The sequence below is a fragment of the Bombina bombina genome, chromosome 9 (assembly GCF_027579735.1).
Source record: "Bombina bombina isolate aBomBom1 chromosome 9, aBomBom1.pri, whole genome shotgun sequence".
Taxonomy (NCBI): domain Eukaryota; kingdom Metazoa; phylum Chordata; class Amphibia; order Anura; family Bombinatoridae; genus Bombina; species Bombina bombina.
The window spans coordinates 283156079-283179823 of NC_069507.1; the positions used below are offsets into that span (position 1 = coordinate 283156079).

At 42.4% G+C, this 23745-nt stretch overlaps 1 protein-coding gene across 1 annotated transcript in view; it reads right to left on the bottom strand.

The window, feature by feature from the left end:
* Window positions 1-415: 415 nt before the first annotated feature.
* Window positions 416-23745, bottom strand: part of LOC128640599 (hemicentin-2) — a gene marked incomplete at its 3' end in the record, with an annotated part of 32580 nt that continues 9250 nt past the window's right edge. The window contains 2 exon segments of the mRNA XM_053693067.1: window positions 416-694; window positions 7174-7419. Of these exon segments, the coding sequence (XP_053549042.1) occupies window positions 416-694; window positions 7174-7419 (525 nt within the window).

Genomic DNA, 23745 nt, shown 5'->3' on the forward strand with positions numbered 1-23745 from the left:
GTGAGGTGTGAGGGATACTGAGAGAGAGAGAAGAGAGAGTGAGGTGTGAGGGATACTGAGAGAGAGAGAAGAGAGAGTGAGTGTGAGGGATACTGAGAGAGAGAGAAGAGAGAGTGAGTGTGAGGGGCACTGAGAGAGAGAGAGAAGAGAGAGTGAGGTGTGAGGGATACTGAGAGAGAGAGAAGAGAGAGTGAGTGTGAGGGGCACTGAGAGAGAGAGAAGAGAGAGTGAGTGTGAGGGATACTGAGAGAGAGAAAAGAGAGAGTGAGTGTGAGTGGCTGTGATACAAATGTGATATACTGACATTATTTGGGCAGTGTATTATCTGAGCATGAGAAATAAAAGTTAAAGAAAACTTTATCAAGAATGACAAAATCTAAGAGAGTAAAAAAGGGTATAGAAAATGATGGCTGACCTTGCATGACCTTTAGGTGTACACGTTTGACCATCTGGTGCTGTGCATGGGTCACTTGGCACCTGTATATTCCGGCATCGATTGGCGTCACTGGGTACATCACCAGCTTCTCCCAGTTTTCATTTATTTGCAAATTAGTAAACTGGTCCCTACTGCCGGTCACTCTCATCCAGCGCCCACTCACCACCGTCTTGTCGAAAACCTCAGTCATTTTACATGGGAGCTCAACATGGGAACCAACCGTGCTATAAACAGAGAGGTCATCCGGGCCAGAGATAGCTGAGGACATGAGAAATAGGACAGTGAGGAACCAAGGGAGAGTTAGCAGTTGTATATATATGCCAGTTATACACTGTGTAATCTCACATACATGTGCCAGTTATACACAGTGTAATCTCACATACATGTGCCAGTTATACACCGTCTAATCTCACATACATGTGCCAGTTATACACTGTGTAATCTCACATACATGTGCCAGTTATACACTGTGTAATCTCACATACATGTGCCAGTTATACACAGTGTAATCTCACATACATGTGCCAGTTATACACAGTGTAATCTCACATACATGTGCCAGTTATACACTGTGTAATCTCACATATATGTGCCAGTTATACACTGTGTAATCTCACATACATGTGCCAGTTATACACTGTGTAATCTCACATACATGTGCCAGTTATACACTGTGTAATCTCACATACATGTGCCAGTTATACACTGTGTAATCTCACATACATGTGCCAGTTATACACTGTGTAATCTCACATACATGTGCCAGTTATACACTGTGTAATCTCACATACATGTGCCAGTTATACACTGTCTAATCTCACATACATGTGCCAGTTATACACTGTGTAATCTCACATACATGTGCCAGTTATACACTGTGTAATCTCACATACATGTGCCAGTTATACACAGTGTAATCTCACATACATGTGCCAGTTATACACAGTGTAATCTCACATACATGTGCCAGTTATACACAGTGTAATCTCACATACATGTGCCAGTTATACACTGTGTAATCTCACATACATGTGCCAGTTATACACTGTGTAATCTCACATACATGTGCCAGTTATACACTGTGTAATCTCACATACATGTGCCAGTTATACACAGTGTAATCTCAGATACATGTGCCAGTTATACACTGTGTAATCTCACATACATGTGCCAGTTATACACTGTGTAATCTCACATACATGTGCCAGTTATACACTGTGTAATCTCACATACATGTGCCAGTTATACACAGTGTAATCTCAGATACATGTGCCAGTTATACACTGTGTAATCTCACATACATGTGCCAGTTATATACTGTGTAATCTCACATATATGTGCCAGTTATACACCGTCTAATCTCACATACATGTGCCAGTTATATACTGTGTAATCTCACATATATGTGCCAGTTATACACTGTGTAATCTCACATACATGTGCCAGTTATACACTGTGTAATCTCACATACATGTGCCAGTTATACACTGTGTAATCTCACATACATGTGCCAGTTATACACTGTGTAATCTTACATACATGTGCCAGTTATACACTGTGTAATCTCACATACATGTGCCAGTTATACACTGTGTAATCTCACATACATGTGCCAGTTATACACTGTGTAATCTCACATACATGTGCCAGTTATACACTGTGTAATCTCACATACATGTACCAGTTATACACTGTGTAATCTCACATACATGTGCCAGTTATACACTGTGTAATCTCACATACATGTGCCAGTTATACACTGTGTAACCTCACATACATGTGCCAGTTATACACTGTGTAATCTCACATACATGTGCCAGTTATACACTGTGTAATCTCACATATATGTGCCAGTTATACACTGTGTAATCTCACATACATGTGCCAGTTATACACTGTGTAATCTCACATACATGTGCCAGTTATACACTGTGTAATCTCACATACATGTGCCAGTTATACACTGTGTAATCTCACATACATGTGCCAGTTATACACTGTGTAATCTCACATACATGTGCCAGTTATACACTGTGTAATCTCACATACATGTGCCAGTTATACACTGTGTAATCTCACATACATGTGCCAGTTATACACTGTGTAATCTCACATACATGTGCCAGTTATACACTGTGTAATCTCACATACATGTGCCAGTTATACACCGTGTAATGGCAAATGCATGTGATAGTATATACCATATAATCCTAATTACAGGGAGCAGCCCTTTTCCATACACGTACGGCTAGATTTAGAGTTTTGTCGGTAACGACCCGCGTAGCTAACGCTGGCTTTTTTCTGGCCGCACCTTTAAAATAACTCTGGTATTGAGAGTCCACAGAATGGCTGCGTTAGGCTCCAAAAAAGGAGCGTAGAGCATATTTAACGCAACTGCAACTCTCGATACCAGAGTTGCTTACGGACGCGGCCAGCCTCAAAAACGTGCTCGTGCACGATTCCCCCATAGGAAACAATGGGGCTGTTTGAGCTGAAAAAAAACCTAACACCTGCAAAAAAGCCGCGTTCAGCTCCTAACGCAGCCCCATTGTTTGCTATGGGGAAACACTTCCTACGTCTGCACCTAACACTCTAACATGTACCCCGAGTCTAAACACCCCTAACCTTACACTTATTAACCCCTAATCTGCCACCCCCGCTATCGCTGACCCCTGCATATTATTATTAACCCCTAATCTGCCGCTCCGTAAACCGCCGCTACTTACATTATCCCTATGTACCCCTAATCTGCTGCCCCTAACACCGCCGACCCCTATATTATATTTATTAACCCCTAATCTGCCCCCCACAACGTCGCCTCCACCTGCCTACACTTATTAACCCCTAATCTGCCGACCGGACCGCACCGCTATTATAATAAAGTTATTAACCCCTAATCCGCCTCACTAACCCTATAATAAATAGTATTAACCCCTAATCTGCCCTCCCTAACATCGCCGACACCTAACTTCAAACATTAACCCCTAATCTGCCGACTGGAGCTCACCGCTATTCTAATAAATGTATTAACCCCTAAAGCTAAGTCTAACCCTAACACTAACACCCCCCTAAATTAAATATAATTTAAATCTAACGAAATTAATTAACTCTTATTAAATAAATTATTCCTATTTAAAGCTAAATACTTACCTGTAAAATAAATCCTAATATAGCTACAATATAAATTATAATTATATTATAGCTATTTTAGGATTTATATTTATTTTACAGGTAACTTTGTATTTATTTTAACCAGGTACAATAGCTATTAAATAGTTAAGAACTATTTAATAGCTAAAATAGTTAAAATAATTACAAATTACCTGTAAAATAAATCCTAACCTAAGTTACAATTAAACCTAACACTAGACTATCAATAAATTAATTAAATAAAATACCTACAATTACCTACAATTAAACCTAACACTACACTATCAATAAATTATTTAAATACAATATCTACAAATAAATACAATGAAATAAACTAACTAAAGTACAAAAAATAAAAAAGAACTAAGTTACAAAAAATAAAAAAATATTTACAAACATTAGAAAAATATTACAACAATTTTAAACTAATTACACCTACTCTAAGCCCCCTAATAAAATAACAAAGACCCCCAAAATAAAAAAATGCCCTACCCTATTCTAAATTACAAAAGTTCAAAGCTCTTTTACCTTACCAGCCCTGAACAGGGCCCTTTGCGGGGCATGCCCCAAAGAATTCAGCTCTTTTGCCTGTAAAAAAAAAACATACAATACCCCCCCCCAACATTACAACCCACCACCCACATACCCCTAATCTAACCCAAACCCCCCTTAAATAAACCTAACACTAAGCCCCTGAAGATCTTCCTACCTTATCTTCACCCTGCCAGGTTCACTGATCCGTCCTCGGAAGTCTTGATCCAAGCCTCGGAAGTGTTGATCCAAGCCCAAGCGGGGGGCTGAAGAGCGACGTCCATCCTCGGGCTGAAGTCTGGATCCAAGCGGCGACTGAAGAAATCCATCCTCGGGCTGAAGTCGGAAGTCCATCATCTGGATGAAGTCTTCTATCAAGCCGCATCTTCAATCTTCTTTCTTCTGGAGCGGAGCGGAACCATCTTCTTCCAAGCCGACGCGGAACATCCTCTTCAACTGACGACTAGACGACGAATGACGGTTCCTTTAAATGACGTCATCCAAGATGGCGTCCCTCGAATTCCGATTGGCTGATAGGATTCTATCAGCCAATCGGAATTAAGGTAGGAATATTCTGATTGGCTGATGGAATCAGCCAATCAGAATCAAGTTCAATCCGATTGGCTGATCCAATCAGCCAATCGGATTGAACTTGATTCTGATTGGCTGATTCCATCAGCCAATCAGAATATTCCTACCTTAATTCTGATTGGCTGATAGAATCCTATCAGCCAATCGGAATTCGAGGGATGCCATCTTGGATGACGTCCCTTAAAGGAACCGTCATTCGTCGGGAAGTCGTCGTCGGAAGAAGATGGGTCCGCGGTGGAGGTCTTCAAGATGGAGCCGGTCCTCATCGGATGAAGATAGAAGATGCCGCTTGGAAGAAGATGGTTGCCGGTCCGGATCTACTCTTCTTCCCGGATAGGATGAAGACTTTGGACCCTCTTCTGGACTTCTTCAGCCGTCGGATGATGGATGTCTAGCCCCCTCTTGGGTTGGATGAAGATATCGGAGCCAGGACGGATCGGTGTGATACCCGGTGAGGTGAAGACAAGGTAGGAAGATCTTCAGGGGCTTAGTGTTAGGTTTATTTAAGGGGGGTTTGGGTTAGATTAGGGGTATGTGGGTGGTGGGTTGTAATGTTGGGGGGGTATTGTATGTGTTATTTTACAGGCAAAAGAGCTGAATTTCTTGGGGCATGCCCCGCAAAGGGCCCTGTTCAGGGCTGGTAAGGTAAAAGAGCTTTGAACTTTTGTAATTTAGAATAGGGTAGGGCATTTTTTTATTTTGGGGGTCTTTGTTATTTTATTAGGGGGCTTAGAGTAGGTGTAATAAGTTTAAAATTGTTGTAATATTTTTCTGATGTTTGTAAATATTTTTTTATTTTTTGTAACTTAGTTCTTTTTTATTTTTTGTACTTTTGTTAGTTTATTTCATTGTATTTATTTGTAGATATTGTATTTCATTAATGTATTGATAGTGTAGTGTTAGGTTTAATTGTAGGTAATTGTAGGTATTTTATTTAATTAATTTATTGATAGTGTAGTGTTAGGTTTAATTGTAACTTAGGTTAGGATTTATTTTACAGGTAATTTTGTAATTATTTTAACTATTTTAGCTATTAAATAGTTCTTAACTATTTAATAGCTATTGTACCTGGTTAAAATAAATACAAAGTTACCTGTAAAATAAATATAAATCCTAAAATAGCTATAATATAATTATAATTTATATTGTAGCTATATTAGGATTTATTTTACAGGTAAGTATTTAGCTTTAAATAGGAATAATTTATTTAATAAGAGTTAATTAATTTCGTTAGATTTAAATTATATTTAATTTAGGGGGGTGTTAGTGTTAGGGTTAGACTTAGCTTTAGGGGTTAATACATTTATTAGAATAGCGGTGAGCTCCAGTCGGCAGATTAGGGGTTAATGTTTGAAGTTAGGTGTCGGCGATGTTAGGGAGGGCAGATTAGGGGTTAATACTATTTATTATAGGGTTAGTGAGGCGGATTAGGGGTTAATAACTTTATTATAGTAGCGGTGCGGTCCGCTCGGCAGATTAGGGGTTAATAAGTGTAGGCAGGTGGAGGGGACGTTGAGGGGGGCAGATTAGGGGTTAATAAATATAATATAGGGGTCGGCGGTGTTAGGGGCAGCAGATTAGGGGTACATAGCTATAATGTAGGTGGCGGCGGCGTGCGGACGGCAGATTAGGGGTTAATTATTGTAGGTAGCTGGCGGCGACGTTGTGGGGGGCAGGTTAGGGGTTAATAAATATAATATAGGGGTCGGCGGTGTTAGGGGCAGCAGATTAGGGGTACATAAGTATAACGTAGGTGGCGGTCGGCAGATTAGGGGTTAAAAAAATTTAATCGAGTGGCGGCGATGTGGGGGGACCTCGGTTTAGGGGTACATAGGTAGTTTATGGGTGTTAGTGTACTTTAGAGCACAGTAGTTAAGAGCTTTATGAACCGGCTTTAGCCCAGAAAGCTCTTAACTACTGACTTTTTTCTGCGGCTGGAGTTTTGTCGTTAGATTTCTAACGCTCACTTCAGACACGACTCTAAATACCGGAGTTAGAAAGATCCCATTGAAAAGATAGGATATGCAATTTACGTAAGGGGATCTGCGGTATGGAAAAGTCGCGGCTGAAAAGTGAGCGTTAGACCCTTTTTTGACTGACTCCAAATACCGGCGGTAGCCTAAAACCAGTGTTAGGAGCCTCTAACGCTGGTTTTCACGGCTACCGCCAAACTCCAAATCTAGGCCTATATAAGCAGGTAAGTATACACAGAGGTTAGTTCTCCAGTTGCTTTTCACACTTGTGAACTAAAATAACCAGTAACCAAACAGGAAAGTAGCTGTTGGCTCCAATAAACAAATGGGCAAGTGCTAGAATAAGGCAGGATTTTACTGGAGACCCTCTTTACTTCAGCTGCTAGGAGTCTGCCCCCTATTACCAGCTTTCTTGGAGTTTAATTTAAGTAAAGGCAATGGGAGGTCCTTAAAGAGACAGTATCAATAAATGTGACTGCGCTGTTCACTTACCTATCACTCTGAGCTTGTGGCTTGCCCTCGCTCCATCATGATCACAGCTCCACTCTCCCCCATCATCTTCACTAAGCCCCTCAATATGCAGCATTGTTGCTTTTACTGAAAGCCGGGTAGAAGGATGGACAGGGGCGCCACCGTGCTGCCACCGTACACTATTATGAAAAGCCATTAAACCTTTTCCAGAACATGTCAGGGTGACAGAGCTGCCCTCGTAAAGAAACCCTGGTGGTGACTGAATGACTGCAAGACAGAGAGAAAATAACTTAGCCAGAGACTGGAGCACTGCCTGACCTGCTCTTGCTGCACTGTCTGACCTGCTCCTGGCTAAACTCCCCTACCACACTGCCTGACCTGCTCCAGCTGCACTGCTTGACCTGCCCCTGACGCACTGCCTGAGGTGCTGCCCTTCCTGACCTTACCTGCTCCTGCTACACTGCCTGACCTGCTCCCGCCTAGCCTCCCCTACCACACTGCCTGACCTGCCCCAGCTGCACTGCTTGACCTGCCCCTGATGCACTGCTTGAGGTGCTGCCCTGCCTGACTTTACCTGCTCCTACTACACTGCCTGACCTGCTCCTGCCTAACCTCCCCTACCACACTGCCTGACCATACACACAATGCCTGACCTGCCCCAGCGGCACTGCTTGACCTGCCCCTGACCCACTGCCTGAGGTGCTGCCTTGCTTGACCTTACCTGCTCCTGCAGTATTGCCTGACCTGCTCCTGCCTAACCTCCCCTACCACACTGCCTGAACTGCCCCAGCTGCACTGCTTGACCTGCCCCTGACGCACTGCCTGATGTGCTGCCCTGCCTGATCTTACCTGCTCCTGCAGTACTGCCTGACCTGCTCCTGCCTAACCTCCCCTACCACATTGCCTGACCTGCCCCAGCTGCACTGCCTAAGGGACTGCCCTGCCTGACCTTACCTGCTCCTGCTACACTGTGTGACCTGCTCCCGCCTAACGTCCCCTACCACACTGCCTGACCTGCCCCAGCCGCACTGCTTGACCTGCCCCTGACACACTGCCTAATGTGCTGCCCTGCCTGACCTTACCTGCTCCTGCAGTACTGCCTGACCTGCTCCTGCCTAACCTCCCCTACCACATTGCCTGACCTGCCCCAGCTGCACCGCCTGAGGGGCTGCCCTGCCTGACCTTACCTGCTCCTGCTACACTGCCTGACCTGCTCCTGCCTAACCTCCCCTACCACATTGCCTGACCTGCCCCAGCTGCACTGCCTGAGGGGCTGCCCTGCCTGACCTTACCTGCTCCTGCTACACTGTGTGACCTGCTCCCGCCTAACCTCCCCTACCACGCTGCCTGACCTGCCCCAGCCGCACTGCTTGACCTGCCCCTGACACACTGCCTAATGTGCTGCCCTGCCTGACCTTACCTGCTCCAGCTACACTGCCTGACCTGCTCCTGCCTAACCTCCCCTACCACATTGCCTGACCTGCTCCAGCTGCACTGCCTGAGGGGCTGTCCTGTCTGACTTTACCTGCTCCTGCTACACTGCCTGACCTGCTCCTGCCTAACCTCCCCTACCACATTGCCTGACCTGCTCCAGCTGCACTGCCTGAGGGGCTGTCCTGTCTGACTTTACCTGCTCCTGCTACACTGCCTGACCTGCTCCTGCCTAACCTCCCCTACCACACTGCCTGACCTGCTCCTGCCTAACCACCCCTACCACACTGCCTGACCTGCTCCTGCCTAACCTCCCCTACCACACTGCCTGACCTGCTCCTGCCTAACCACCCCTACCACACTGCCTGACCATCCACACACTGCCTGACCTGCTCCAGCTGCACTGCTTGACCTGCCCCTGACTCACTGCCTGAGGTGCTGCCCTGCCTGACCTTACCTGCTACACTGCCTGACCTGACGCACTGCCTCACTGTACCTGTTTCTACTGCATTGTCTGACCTTAGCAGCTGCTGATGCACTGCCTGACATTAACCTAAAATAAAGCACATGAAAAGGGGGCCTCCTAGTGCAGATCAACCAAATAATGAGATCCCAAATGAAGCCCCAAAGGGATAAAGGGTACTCACACTAAACGCAGGCAGGGCTATTAGTAGTGGCCCTGCTCACTACACAACCAGCAGACGATGTAAGATCTAGAACACTGCTAGTAAGGATTCCAGATACGCTGCACACAATGCCGACTCAGGCTAGAATATCCTATATCCTCTATTTATCAGATAAGCTTTCTATTTATCTTAGGATCAGAAATCCTCAGACGTTTTTATAAAAAGCACACAAATATCTCTATACTATACACCACCATAAGTATCCAAACCAGATATTACTGTATAAAGCAATAATGTAAACAGGGCAAGCAATACTACTAGTATAAGCATTGTTACTACCCTGTATATAATTATACACAGCACTAACATATGATGTAGGCTATTAATATACGTTCACCGCTAATATAAACAGAGCAGTGACGTCATAGCCAATCACAAGAGCCCAAAATCATCAGGAATTAGTGAATATACTAATAGTCTCTCATAATAACATCACTAAAAAGATAGAACAACCCCACATCACAAGTCCTCACAGCCCCCTAACATGTCGATATTTATATAGAGGGTATTTTTCTCGATCACTTTTCGTATTACTAACTGTTCTATTTTCTTAGGAATATGCGAGTTAAAACCTAATATCCAATTGGAACTAGGCAGCATTTACACACCTATCGTCAACACAATGTGGTGTTGATGTCATACCCAATAGGAATAGCCGAATATCGGCATCACTAAATAAGACCAAATAGGATTATCGCAATGGCAAAATCTATTGCTGCAAAAAACACTGCTGTCCTGCATTATATGGCATATCTAGTGCCTTTAAAAGTGTATTTTTATATTTTTAAAATATTATTGATAGGTACAGGAGGGTAAGAGAGGAAAAGCTATCTATCCCCAATCACAAATATGGAATACCCAATAGAAAACTGGCTAGGACTACCCACCACTAGAATAACATGGTGATGATGTCACAGCCAATGAAAAGAGCTGAATTTCGGCAGCAGTAAACAAGACATAAAAGTCTATAACACATAGAAAATAGAACAAATAAAAATGAATATGTGTGTGTATATATAAAAAAACATTTGAGAAAGAAGATTTGAAGACAAATACTGGATTTGACATCAGAACTTAAATGGTGATCATAAATAAACTAACAGACCAAAAGATCATAAAGATATAAAAACGATTTGAGTATATACTTTTTGATATAACATTATTACTCTGTGTACACTAATATGTTAATAAAGATTCACTTAAAAAAAAAGTCACATGTTTTTAGCAACTTGTGACCACAAAGCAAACAATTATGAAACCGGTATAAAAGGCCACCAGCACATACAACAAACCAGTCTTGAAAAAGGCCGAAATGCGTTAACCAAGCATCTGGTAAGCCTTATTTCTACATCTATATCTACTTTGAGCATACTACACTATATTGATTATCTTGTACAGATAAATCCAACGGGGAGCAGATCTTTCACTGATAAATCCAGCTAGGACCAGATCTTTCACTGATAAATCCAGCTAGGAGCAGATCTTTCACAGATAAATCCAGCTAGGAGCAGATCTTTCACAGATAAATCCAGCTAGGAGCAGATCTTTCACAGATAAATCCAGCTAGGAGCAGATCTTTCACAGATAAATCCAGCTAGGAGCAGATCTTTCACAGATAAATCCAGCTAGGAGCAGATCTTTCACTGATAAATCCAGCTAGGAGCAGATCTTTCACAGATAAATCCAGCTAGGAGCAGATCTTTCACAGATAAATCCAGCTAGGAGCAGATCTTTCACAGATAAATCCAGCTAGGAGCAGATCTTTCACAGATAAATCCAGCTAGGAGCAGATCTTTCACAGATAAATCCAGCTAGGAGCAGATCTTTCACAGATAAATCCAGCTAGGAGCAGATCTTTCACAGATAAATCCAGCTAGGAGCAGATCTTTCACAGATAAATCCAGCTAGGAGCAGATCTTTCACAGATAAATCCAGCTAGGAGCAGATCTTTCACAGATAAATCCAGCTAGGAGCAGATCTTTCACAGATAAATCCAGCTAGGAGCAGATCTTTCACAGATAAATCCAGCTAGGAGCAGATCTTTCACAGATAAATCCAGCTAGGAGCAGAACATCCACTAAAATCTCTGGATTTCCACCTGTGGTCGCAGCACTAACCCTGCAGCACCCAGCTGCACTAATCTCGCAACACCCAACTGAACCTTGAGAATAATTTTTCATTCACTAACTTTCATCACTATGAGGCCTAGTTATCAAGCCGTCAACCTCAAATATGCTGGAATTCCGCAGCGTATTTGTGGCTAGGCTGATTCGCCTAAGTTATCAAGCCCTACACACCGGCAAAAGTAGAATTTAGTGACGTAAGCTTCGATCCGCCAGACTCAGTCCAACACAGATCGATTCTTACGTCACTCCAGATGTTCCGCACACAAGTTCGGCACAATCTGACTACTTTTGCTAGTTATAAAAAAACTAGCAGGTACGCTCGGCACTTTTCCGGCCTGAAGGCGGCGGATCCCATAGGAATCAATGGGAGTCTGACCATAGCGAAAGTTCATGTTCGCTGCTGCCCGACATCCCATTGATTCCTATGGGAGCTGTCTACACCTAACACCCTAACATGTACCCGAGTCTAAACACCCCTAATCTGTCCCCCCCTACACCGCCGCAACTAAATAAATGTATTACCCCCCTAAACCGCCGCTCCCGGAGCCTACCGCAAGCTACATTATATATATTAACCCCTAATCTGTCCCCCCCTACACCGCCGCAACTAAATAAAGTTATTAACCCCTAAACCGCCGCTCCCGGACACCGCCGCAACTATAATAAATGTATTAACCCCTAAACCGCCGCTCCCGGACCCCGCCGCCACCTATATTAAACTTATTAACCCCTAATCTGCCCCCCTACACCGTCGCCACCTATAATAAATTTATTAACCCCTATCCTGCCCCCCCTACACCGCCACAACCTATAATACATTTATTAACCCCTATCCTGCCCCCCACTACACCGCCGCAACTATAATAAAATTATTAACCCCTAAACCTAAGTCTAACCCTAACCCTAACACCCCCCTAACTTAAATATTAATTAAATAAATCTAAATATTATAACTGTTATTAACTAAATTAATCCTATTTAAAACTAAATACTTACCTGTAAAATAAACCCTAAGATAGCTACAATGTAATTAATAATTATATTGTAGCTATCTTAGGATTTATTTTTATTTTACAGGTAACTTTGTATTTATTTTAGCTAGTTAGAATAGTTATTAAATAGTTATTAACTATTTAATAACTACCTAGCTAAAAGAAATACAAAATTACCTGTAAAATAAATCCTAACCTAAGTTACAATTAAACCTAACACTACACTATCATTAAATTAAAAAAATAAATTACCTACAAATAACTACAATTAAATACAATTAAATAAACTAACTAAAGTACAAAAAATAAAAAAGCTAAGTTACAAAAAAATAAGTTATAAACATTTCAAAAATATTACAACAATTTTAAGCTACTTACACCTAATCTAAGCCCCCTAATAAAATAACAAATCCCCCCAAAATAAAAAAATGCCCTACCCTATTCTACATTAAAACATTAACAGCTTAATTACCTTACCAGCCCTTAAAAGGGCCTTTTGCGGGGCATGCCCCAAAGAAAACCGCTCTTTTGCCTGTAAAATAAAAATACAACCCCCCCAACATTAAAACCCACCACCCACATACCCCTACTCTAACCCAAACCCCCTTAAATAAACCTAACAGTACCCCCCTGAAGATCATCCTACCTTTAGCCGTCTTCAGCCAGCTGACCACCGATGGAACCGAAGAGGAGATCCGGAGCGGCAGAAGTCATCATCCAAGGGGCGCTGAAGAAGTCTTACATCCGACTGAAGTCATCATCCAAGGGGCGCTGAAGAAGTCTTACATCCGATTGAAGTCATCATCCAGGCGGCGTCTTCAATCTTCATCCATCCGGAGCGGAGCCATCTTCAGACGAGCCTACGCGGAGCCATCTTCTTCCACCGATGACTGAACGACGAATGACGGTTCCTTTAAGTGACGTCATCCAAGATGGCGTCCCTCGAATTCAGATTGGCTGATAGGATTCTATCAGCCAATCGGAATTAAGGTAGGAAAAATCTGATTGGCTGATCCAATCAGCCAATCAGATTGAGCTTGCATTCTATTGGCTGATCGGGACAGCCAATATAATGTGAGCTCAATCTGATTGGCTGATTGGATCAGCCAATCGGATTGAACTTCAATCTGATTGGCTGATTGGATCAGCCAATCAGAATTTTCCTACCTTAATTCCGATTGGCTGATAGAATCCTATCAGCCAATCGGAATTCGAGGGATGCCATCTTGGATGACGTCACTTAAATGAACCGTCATTCGTCGTTCAGTCGTCAGTGGAAGAAGATGGCTCCGCGTAGGCTCGTCTGAAGATGGCTCCGCTCCGCTCCGGATGGATGAAGATTGAAGACGCCGCCTGGATGATGACTTCAATCGGATGGAAGACTTCTTCAGCACCCCTTGGATGATGACTTCAGTCGGATGGAAGACTTCTTCAGCTCCCCTTGGATGATGACTTCTGCCGCTCCGGATCTCCTCTTCGGTTCCATCGGTGGTCGGCTGGCTGAAGACGGCTAAAGGTAGGATGATCTTCAGGGGGGTAGTGTTAGGTTTATTTAAGGGGGGTTTGGGTTAGAGTAGGGGTATGTGGGTGGTGGGTTTTAATGTTGGGGGGTTGTATTTTTATTTTACAGGCAAAAGAGCTGTTTTCTTTGGGGCATGCCCCGCAAAAGGCCCTTTTAAGGGCTGGTAAGGTAATTGAGATCGGATGAGTGATAACTATCACAGTCCGCTGCTCATCGCCCCGTACTTGGTGCACGGCTTTTTGACAGGTTTTTTTTATAACATTGGCGAGATTTTTCAGGTTCGCGGCGGCGATGGTAGGCGAGCTTAGGCGGGCGTATTGGGCCGGCGAAGGCAGGTAAGTAGACATGTTGATAACTAGGCCTATATGACTTATATTGCACCTACGAATGTATTTATTCTAACTTCAACACATTTTTTTATTTTTTTTCATCAATGGCATCTTTTGGCAACTTCTGCTAAAAAAAAAACAAATTCACATTTTTTTCACATTTTTACTGTTACGGTACCAACAGGATACCAAGGGTTAACACCAGATGAACAATGTCCTGCATAAGGAATCAGCAATTCACAACCCAGCCAGTTTTCAGGTTTAAAACAGAATGACATTTATTAAAAGGCTATGCCTAGTATTTATGCAGGTCTGACCCCCCAGATGGGGGGTTGAAAAGAATGTTGTACATTAGATGGAGGGAACACGCCCTTTGACATGATACAATAGAATACCTTGCTCAAGCTGATAACAACTTAAACACAAGACACACACTTGGATTTTCTTATCACTGAGGCGTCTGCTCTCTAGATGTGATTGAACAATGGAATGTTTATCACTAACTTTAATGACAGTACACAATAGCTGAGGCCAGAAAACCTGTCTTTTAGAAAACAGCTTCTCAAAGCTACACAAGGTCAATTCTTTTAGTTCTGACCACAGGGTCTGTCACATAGCTCCCCCCTTGTGGAACACTCCGGCAGATCCGGCTTGACCCTTTGGCGGGTCAACCTGGGGATGACCGGACTAGGAGGTGGTAGGCATGTCAGTTTGCCAGGACAATCCATCTGTATTCCCGTTATGAGAGAGAATTCCTGTCCATACAAACAAGGGTTCAACTTCCTCAGTGCCCAGACTAGGGCTAAACAGTCCTTCAAAATCCCATCAGCTTCTTTACGAGTTTTCTGTACCTGCTCTTTATAGGTATCCACAATCCCTTCATACTGACATAGGGTGCCCTTGAGTTGCTGCACCTCACTATGAGCCAGCGTCAGCTTCTCCTCAAGTGTCGCTAAGTTTGTCTTTAATGTTTCATGTCCCACTCTCAAGCTGGTGTTTTCTGCAGTCTGTCGGTGCAGCTTGTCTAGCAGAGATTCACGTTCTAAACATGCTTTTTCCTCTGCGCTCCTCTTCTCCTTCATCAGCGCATTGTAACGGGACTTCCACGTATCAATAGCGGATAGAGATTTACTGAGCTCAGCGTCCTGGGGCTTAGCAGCAGGTGGGTCAGTCTCTGCTGCACGGATCTGGGCACGGGTAGTCACAGGGTTAACATCAGCGGGACCCATGGGAGCATAGGCAGAAACAAGGGGAGCCAAGTTATTTCCAAGGAGAACATCAGCAGGTAAGTCCTTCTTGACCCCCACATTCACAGGTCTAGCGCCCACTCCCCAATCCAAATGTACCCTGGCAACAGGTAGGCGGAACACAGTGCCCCCTGCTACCCTCACAGCCACAGTGTCTCCAGTGTGCTGTTTCTCAGACACCAAGTTCTTTCGAAGCAAGGTCATGGTAGCACCAGTATCCCGTAGACCACTGACCTCCTTCCCATTCACTTTAACCAGTTGCCGGTTATTCCGGCGGGCAGCTTGCACAAGGTCTGCTTCATGTAGGATGCCCCAGCATTCTTGCGCCTCTACGTAGCGGGCCGCAGGCTGAGGGTTACGTGGGATTCCGCCGGCGGGTCTTCTCCAGGACTGTGCTTGGTTCGCTGCATTTAGGGGACACTCTGGTCTTTTGTGCCCAAGTTGTTTACACCCAAAGCACCGAATAGGCTGTGAGTAGCCCCGTGAATTGAACCGGGCTCTCTGAGGGTAGTTCGTGGCCGGAGGCCGTGTGGTATAGCGGTGCGCCGGGGTTTGGTAACTGGCAGCAGCTGGGGTGACTGGGGGTCTGTACTCCACTCTAGCAGGGGGCTTAGTGGTAGCAGTGTCCAGTTTGCGGGCATCCGTATACTCATCTGCCAGGCGAGCAGCTTCATGCAGGGTGGAGGGTTTACGGTCCCGAACCCACTCTCTAACTCCTGCTGATAACTTGTCAAAGCAATGTTCCAACAGGAATAGCTGCAGCACCTCTTCCCCAGATACGGCTTGGCACCCCGCTATCCAGTGAGCTGCTGTGCGGTGCACCTTACATGCCCACTCAAAGTAGGAATCACCAGCTAATTTAACAGTGTCCCTGAACCGCCTCCGGTATGCCTCCGGTGTAACCGCATACCTGGAGAGCAGAGCCTCTTTCACAGTATTATAATCCCCGACTTCCTCATCTGGAATGGCCCGAAAAGCCTCACTGGCCCGGCCGGATAATTTTACGGATAATATCGTGACCCAGTCCTCTGCGGGTACCTTGTGTAGTGCACATTGCCTCTCAAAATCTGCAAGGTACCCATCAATCTCTCCTTCTGTTTCCAGGAAGTTTTTAAAAGCTGCAAAATTTACTTTTCCCTTTTCCACTGGGTTTGCTGTGACTTGGGCTGCTGCAGCGCCGCTTTGTCGAAGTAGGTTGGCCTCCACAGCTGCTATGACCCGGTCGATAATTTCCGCAGATGGGTTGGGGCCATAATGTGCCAGTCTTATTTTAACCGCCCGATCAAAGCTTGCTTCTTCGGGGGTTCTGTCTGATATGCTGGGCCCATTGGTTCCTTCGGTCCCTGGTACTCCTTCCATCTTAGTCAGTATTGTAATAATCCCCCTCTTCCTGAGGTTACTGGCTTGTGTAGTTGCTCTTCTGGGCGATAAGGTTCATTCCGTCGCTTGCCACCAATTGTTACGGTACCAACAGGATACCAAGGGTTAACACCAGATGAACAATGTCCTGCATAGGGAATCAGCAATTCACAACCCAGCCAGTTTTCAGGTTTAAAACAGAATGACATTTATTAAAAGGCTATGCCTAGTATTTATGCAGGTCTGACCCCCCAAATGGGGGGTTGAAAAGAATGTTGTACATTAGATGGAGGGAACACACCCTTTGACATGATACAATAGAATACCTTGCTCAAGCTGATAACAACTTAAACACAAGACACACACTTGGATTTTCTTATCACTGAGGCGTCTGCTCTCTAGATGTGATTGAACAATGGAATGTTTATCACTAACTTTAATGACAGTACACAATAGCTGAGGCCAGAAAACCTGTCTTTTAGAAAACAGCTTCTCAAAGCTACACAAGGTCAATTCTTTTAGTTCTGACCACAGGGTCTGTCACATTTACATTTTTGTATTTTTATCCTTTGTTGAATGATTAGCTCTTTTTTTTATCACTATTTTGCACTATTTTTTTGAGCTTTCAGTCACATCCCCTTTTTTCTCCTACACCATCACTAATGAGGGATCATCTATAACATAATTATATTGGACTCTACCTAAGTATACGCTTGGAAATTCTACATCTTATTTTCACTGAACCTGGGATTACAAATTACACTCAACTGATAGGAACAATTTGTGACTTCTCACTACACCACGGCCAAGACCCCGCTGGGCGCTTAGTGCCCCATTTGTGCACCAAGGTGGTGTAGCACTGCTTTAGTGGTACTTTATTTAGTAGTATATATATATATATAGTGTATATATAGCTTTTATTCACATATTATTATCAAGATTGTCTACTGTCACATCTTACCAGTCTTTTTGTATGTTGATAAACATGGATCCATGTTAATGTACTAGTTGAATATTCCACTTGTATATTGCATATTATTTGTCATTAATAAATACACGTGCACTACCTATTCATATCCTAGCCCACTTCTAGTTGAGGCACTCTGGTTACATCCATAAATAATGAGATCCCAAATGAAGCCCCAAAGGGATAAGTGGTACTCACACTAAATGCAGGCCGGGATATTAGTAGTGGCCCTGCTCACTACACAACCAGCAGACGATGTAAGATCTAGAACACTGCTAGTAAGGATTCCAGATACACTGCACACGATGTATATTTTAAAAAGAATTTATTGGAATAAAAAACAAAGTATACAAAATGAAGTACTTTATAAAAACACAATAGCACAAAGATACAACGCGTTTCTCGGCGCGCCGTTTCCTCAGGCATAAAGTGCTAGGCAGCAAGTGGAGTCCTTTTGAACAATAAGGAACCAATCGGATATACGGTACAACATTGATGAACCCTACTTGTAACAACCATAAATACGACATATCACATTTCTTTATAATAAACACGTAGGACTTTGTTTGAACAGACCGAATTCATGTGAAGCTCTCCTTTCATATAAACTGTTATTGTATCTTAAGTACATAATACATTGTGGTCAGACTAGGATTGTACCCGGATGGATCTCTGACAGTTATAGTTAGGAACTGAATTTACAATCGATAATGCATTACATTTTAAATGAGTAAATACCTTTCAGTTGCGGATCGTAAGTCCGATAAAACCAGAAGGATATAAATAATATAATGTGGTTAGTGTTTAAAAAGTAAAATGTGTCCATTTTTGCTAGTATTAGTCTTGAATTGTAACAAGAGGTATGTTAGACAAAACCGTCCCTCCAGATAGACCAATAGGAACACCTCACCCACTTAAATGACATAATGAACCGTGCTGTTCAAACCTCCCAAATTTTAATATCATTCATCTAGATTACGAGTTTTGAGCGCCTGCGATCGTTGAAACAAAAGCTCCGTAACACAGCCCCATTGATGTCTACTGTATGGGGGAAAAGAAAATACAGTTGAAACCTAACACCCTAACATAAAACCCAAGTCTAAACACCCCTAATCTGCTGCTCCCGATATCACCGCCACATAAATAAAATTATTAACCCCTAATCTGCCACTCCTGATATCTCCGCCACTATGCTAATGTTATTAACCCCTATTCTGCCACTCCCGATATCGCCGCCACCTAAATAAAGCTATTAACCCCTAAACCTCTGGCATCCCACATCACTACCTCTAAATATACCTATTAACCCCTAAACGCCAGCCCCCCCCACATCGCAACAACCAAATTGAAACTATTAACCCCTAACCCTAACGTAACCCTAGCGTAACCCTAACCCTAACATAACCCTAACACCCCCTAACTTTAACATAATTAAAATAGATCTAAATTAAACTTACAATTATTAAAGGGACAGTCTACACCAGAATATTTATTGTTTTAAAAGATAGATAATCCATTTATTACCCATTCCCTAGTTTTGCATAACCAACACAGCAATATAAATAAACTTTTTACCTCTGTGATTACCCTGTATCTAAGCATCTGCAAACTGCCCCCTTATTTCAGTTCTTTTGACAGACTTGCATTTTAGCCAATCAGTGCAGGCTCCTAGGAACTCCATGTGCGTAAGCACAGTGTTATCTATATGAAACACATGAACTAACACCCTCTAGTGGTGAAAAAACTGTCAAAATGCCCTGAGCTAAGAGGCAGCCTTCAAGGGCTTAGAAATTAACATATGAACCTCCTAGATTTAGCTTTCAAATAAGAATACCAAGAGAACAAAGCAAAATTGGTGATAGAAGTAAATTTAAAAACTGTTTAAAATTACATGCCCTATCTGAATCATGAAAGTTTATTTTGGATTAGGCTGTCCCTTTAATTAAAGAAACCTATTAACCCCTAAACCGCCAGCCCCCCACATCTCAACAACCTAAATTAACCTATTAACCCCTAACTCTAACATAACCCTAACCCTAACGTAACCCTAACACCCCCTAACTTTAACATAATTAAAATAGATCTAAATTAAATTTACAATTATTAACTAAATAAACCTATTAACCCCTAAACCGCCAGCCCCCCACATTGCAACAACCTACATTAAACTATTAATCCCTAACCCTAACGTAACCCTAACCCAAATCCTAGCCCTAACCCTAAACCTAACCCTAACACCCCCTAACTTTAACATAATGAAATGATATCTAATTTAAAGTTACAATTACTAACTAAATAAATCCTATTTAAAACTAAATACATACTTACCTGTGAAATAAAACCTAAGCAAGCTACAATATAATTAATAGTTACATTGTAGCTAGTTTAGGTTTTATTTTTATTTCACAGGTAAGTTTGTATTTATTTTAACTAGGTAGAATAATTACTAAATAGTTATTAACTATTTACTAACTACCTAGTTAAAATAAATACAAACTTACCTGTCAAATAAAACCTATGCTGCCTTACACTAAAACCTACCATTACAAAAAATAAAAACGAAATTATCCAAAAAAATAAAGATTATTCCTATTCTAATACCCTTTTTTTTAAAAAAGCCACCCCAAAATAAAAAAGCCTAATCTAGAATAAACTACCAAGGGCCCTTAAAAGGCATTGCCCTGATATAAGCAGCTCTTTTGCTCCAAAAAATAAATACAAACCCTCCCTAACACTATACAAACCCCCAACCCCCAAACTACCAAGGGCCATTAAAAGGGCCTTTTGTAGGGTATTGCCCTAAAGATATCAGCTCTTTTAGTGAAAAAAAAGTACAAAGACCCACTAACATTACAAACCCCCTAAATAAAAAAAAACTATCTAAAAAACCTAAGCTGCCTAGCTTGTATAGGCATTGCCCTTAAAAGGGCATTTAACTTTTTTACTGCCCAGACCCTAAACAAAAAAAACAAAAAAAAACACAGAAAAAACCCTTAAAAAGCCTAACACTAACCCCCTGATGATCCACTTACAGCTTTTTAAGTCCCACTTGAATGATCTTCATCCCGGAGTTGAAGTCCTGATCCAGGCGACGAGAAGTCTTCATCCAGACAGCCTCTTCAATCTTCTTCCAGGCGGCATCGTCTATCTTGATCCCAGGTCCATCCTGAAGACATCGGTGCAGAGCATCCTCTTTATACGGTCGCTGCCGTACACTGAATCTTCAATACAAGGTACGCGATCCAAGATGGTGTCCCTTGCATTCCTATTGGCTGAAAAATTTGATTTAGCCAATAGAATGAGAGCTGGTTTAATCATATTGGCTGATTTGAATAGCCAATAGGATTTAGTATATTTCATTGTGGGGGGCTTGCAGTGTTGGGGTTAATAGGTTTATTATAGTGGCGGCGGTGTAGGGCTTAATAACGTTAGTATAGTGGGGGTGAACGGCAGATTAGGGGTTAATAATATTTAAAAAGTGTTTGCGATACGGGAGGGCGGAGGTTTAGGGGTTAATAACTTTAGTATAGTGGTGACGATGTCAGGGAGCGGCGGAATAGGGGTTAATAATTTCTTTAAGTGGCGGCGATGTTGGGAGCAGCAGATTTGGGTTAAAAACTTTAATATAGTGTTTGCGATGCGGGAGGGCCTCGGTTTAGGGGTTAATAGGTAGTTTATGGGTGTTAGTGTACTTTGTAACACTTTAGTTATGAGTTTTATGTAACAGTTTTGTAGTGTAAAACTCATAACTACTGACTTTAGATGGCGGTACAGATCTTGTCATTTTAGGCTGTAACGCTCGCTTTTTAGCCTCACCGCAAAACTCGTAATACCAGCGCTATGGGTTCTTGTTCTTCAAGCTGACAGATAGAATCTAGCATTGTTAACATGGAATTATCGGAGGAGTTCCGGTAGGAGGAGCCAGCAAGGGGAAGTGCTGGTGCATCGCTCTCTGTGAGCGTCCTGGAAGATCCCAGAGAACTGCTGGATTCTTGGCCACAAGTTTTGCGGGCCTGAAAACGAACTGCACCCGGGGAAAGGAGAGCAGTAATAGGCAGTTGGAACTCCACAATTCGGGCTAATGTGTCTACTTGCCCGGACACCCCCTCTAATTACATGGTACAGCACCACCTGCCGCCAGGAGCACGTGTGATGCACTATCGGCACTAGGATTTACTAGGAAGCCGCAACGCAACAAGACACAGCGTGGGGCAATCCGGTACTCAGGGAGAGCAGGGAGGCCCATTCAATCCCCATTCAAGGAGATAGCGGCTTAACGCCGGAACGGAAGCTGGAACTAAGAAGCAAGTCGGCCCCACAGGCTGGGAAGCGACTTCTAGACGACGGCGCAGGAACCCTTCACCGCAAACTGCAAGTACACGCTTAGTGCTATAAGCGTTTTTTTTCTAAAGACTTTATTCTGATTAGATGTGTAGCGGCCGGGTCTTAAAAAGATCATTAGCCGAATGAAAGGACACTAATCCATAAAGAGGTAATTAGATAAAACGAGATATTAACTGATGTTACCTGTCTGGGATAAGATCTGTATGCACATTTCTATCTGCTGCTCCTGGGCAAATAGCTATGGATAAGAATTTACAAGCTGGGGAACAATAAAGCTGTTAAAGAGCCATAAAAGTTTAAAAGCAGCAGTGTTAAAATAGATGCTTTGCCAGGCTAACGGCGCTCCCGTGAGAGACTATGTACTGGAGTAATTAAAGAAAAGAAGGAGGAAGGAAAGAAAAAAAGGGCCTAAATGATTGAAGTTATCATAGTAAGACCAGAGGCACAGGTCTGAAGGAAATCTTATGGCCCGTTTTTTAACTGTGTTAACTTAGTGCTAATTGATGATCGTAATAAGTGCCTGAAAAATCTACCCTATTTTCCTGCTAATACCCTAATTTAGGATATGTAAGGGTTGATAAGCTGGGGAAAAGAGCTACACCCACGGGGTTAACAGGACAGTGTCATAGAAGCATAGAGATCAAATACAAAAAAAAAAAACCTGTCTTGGGATAAAAGGAGCTAAATGGGAACATGGAGCAGCTGATGTAGAAACAATGAGCCATACGAAAAATATGAAGTTTTGTACTTTATAATAAGAGGCCTGTTTCGATACTCTCTATACCTTCCTGATTATATGGAACTGTGGACAATAGAAGAAGTTCATTTAAAAGGCTCATGAATTTGTAAATGTAATTGTACTCTAAGTATAAATACGTTTTCTTTGAATAATATTTAAATGAGAGTCCAGGATTACATTTAGAAGAATAGGTTATAGCGTGAATAACTTTCCTATTCCTGTGTAAGCAGTCATATTGTTACAGGGGCTGTTTAGAAAAGCTGTTATTTGGTAAAGGTAGAATTGGATTACCCCTCTATATACTCTGATAGTTTAATAAACTGCTTTACCTGGTCATCTGAGCAGTGAGGGCATATTAAAAGATTACATACAGCACTATAGAAGTCATAAGAATATATTATAAGCAATAATAACAACACTGGATATAAAGTTATTTTTTCTCAGATAGATAAGGTTATAGATTTAAGCGTATAGAGCTAGCTTCAATTAAGGAGTTTACCTATACAGGTGCAGGACATAGGAATAGTCCTGTAAAGGTAATATTAGCATAAAGGTGTTTATTTTTAAGATTACAGGTTTCAGGCTACAGATCAAACCCCATAGCTAGAATAACAGTTTTGGATTATAAAGGTACAGTCCTCTAATAAGTTTAGTCCTTAAATAGAAAATATCTATGACTCTTTAAACACAGTAGATGCTTCCCAGGGGGAGTTACCCTTCTTAGAGTAATCACATTTGTTGTTAGAGCACTTGAATATTTGGTATAAAACACTGTTTGTTTGTTTTTTTGTTTTTTTATTATTACTTATTGTTTTTCCCTTAAGAGGGATAAGTAACACATAAAAGACCAG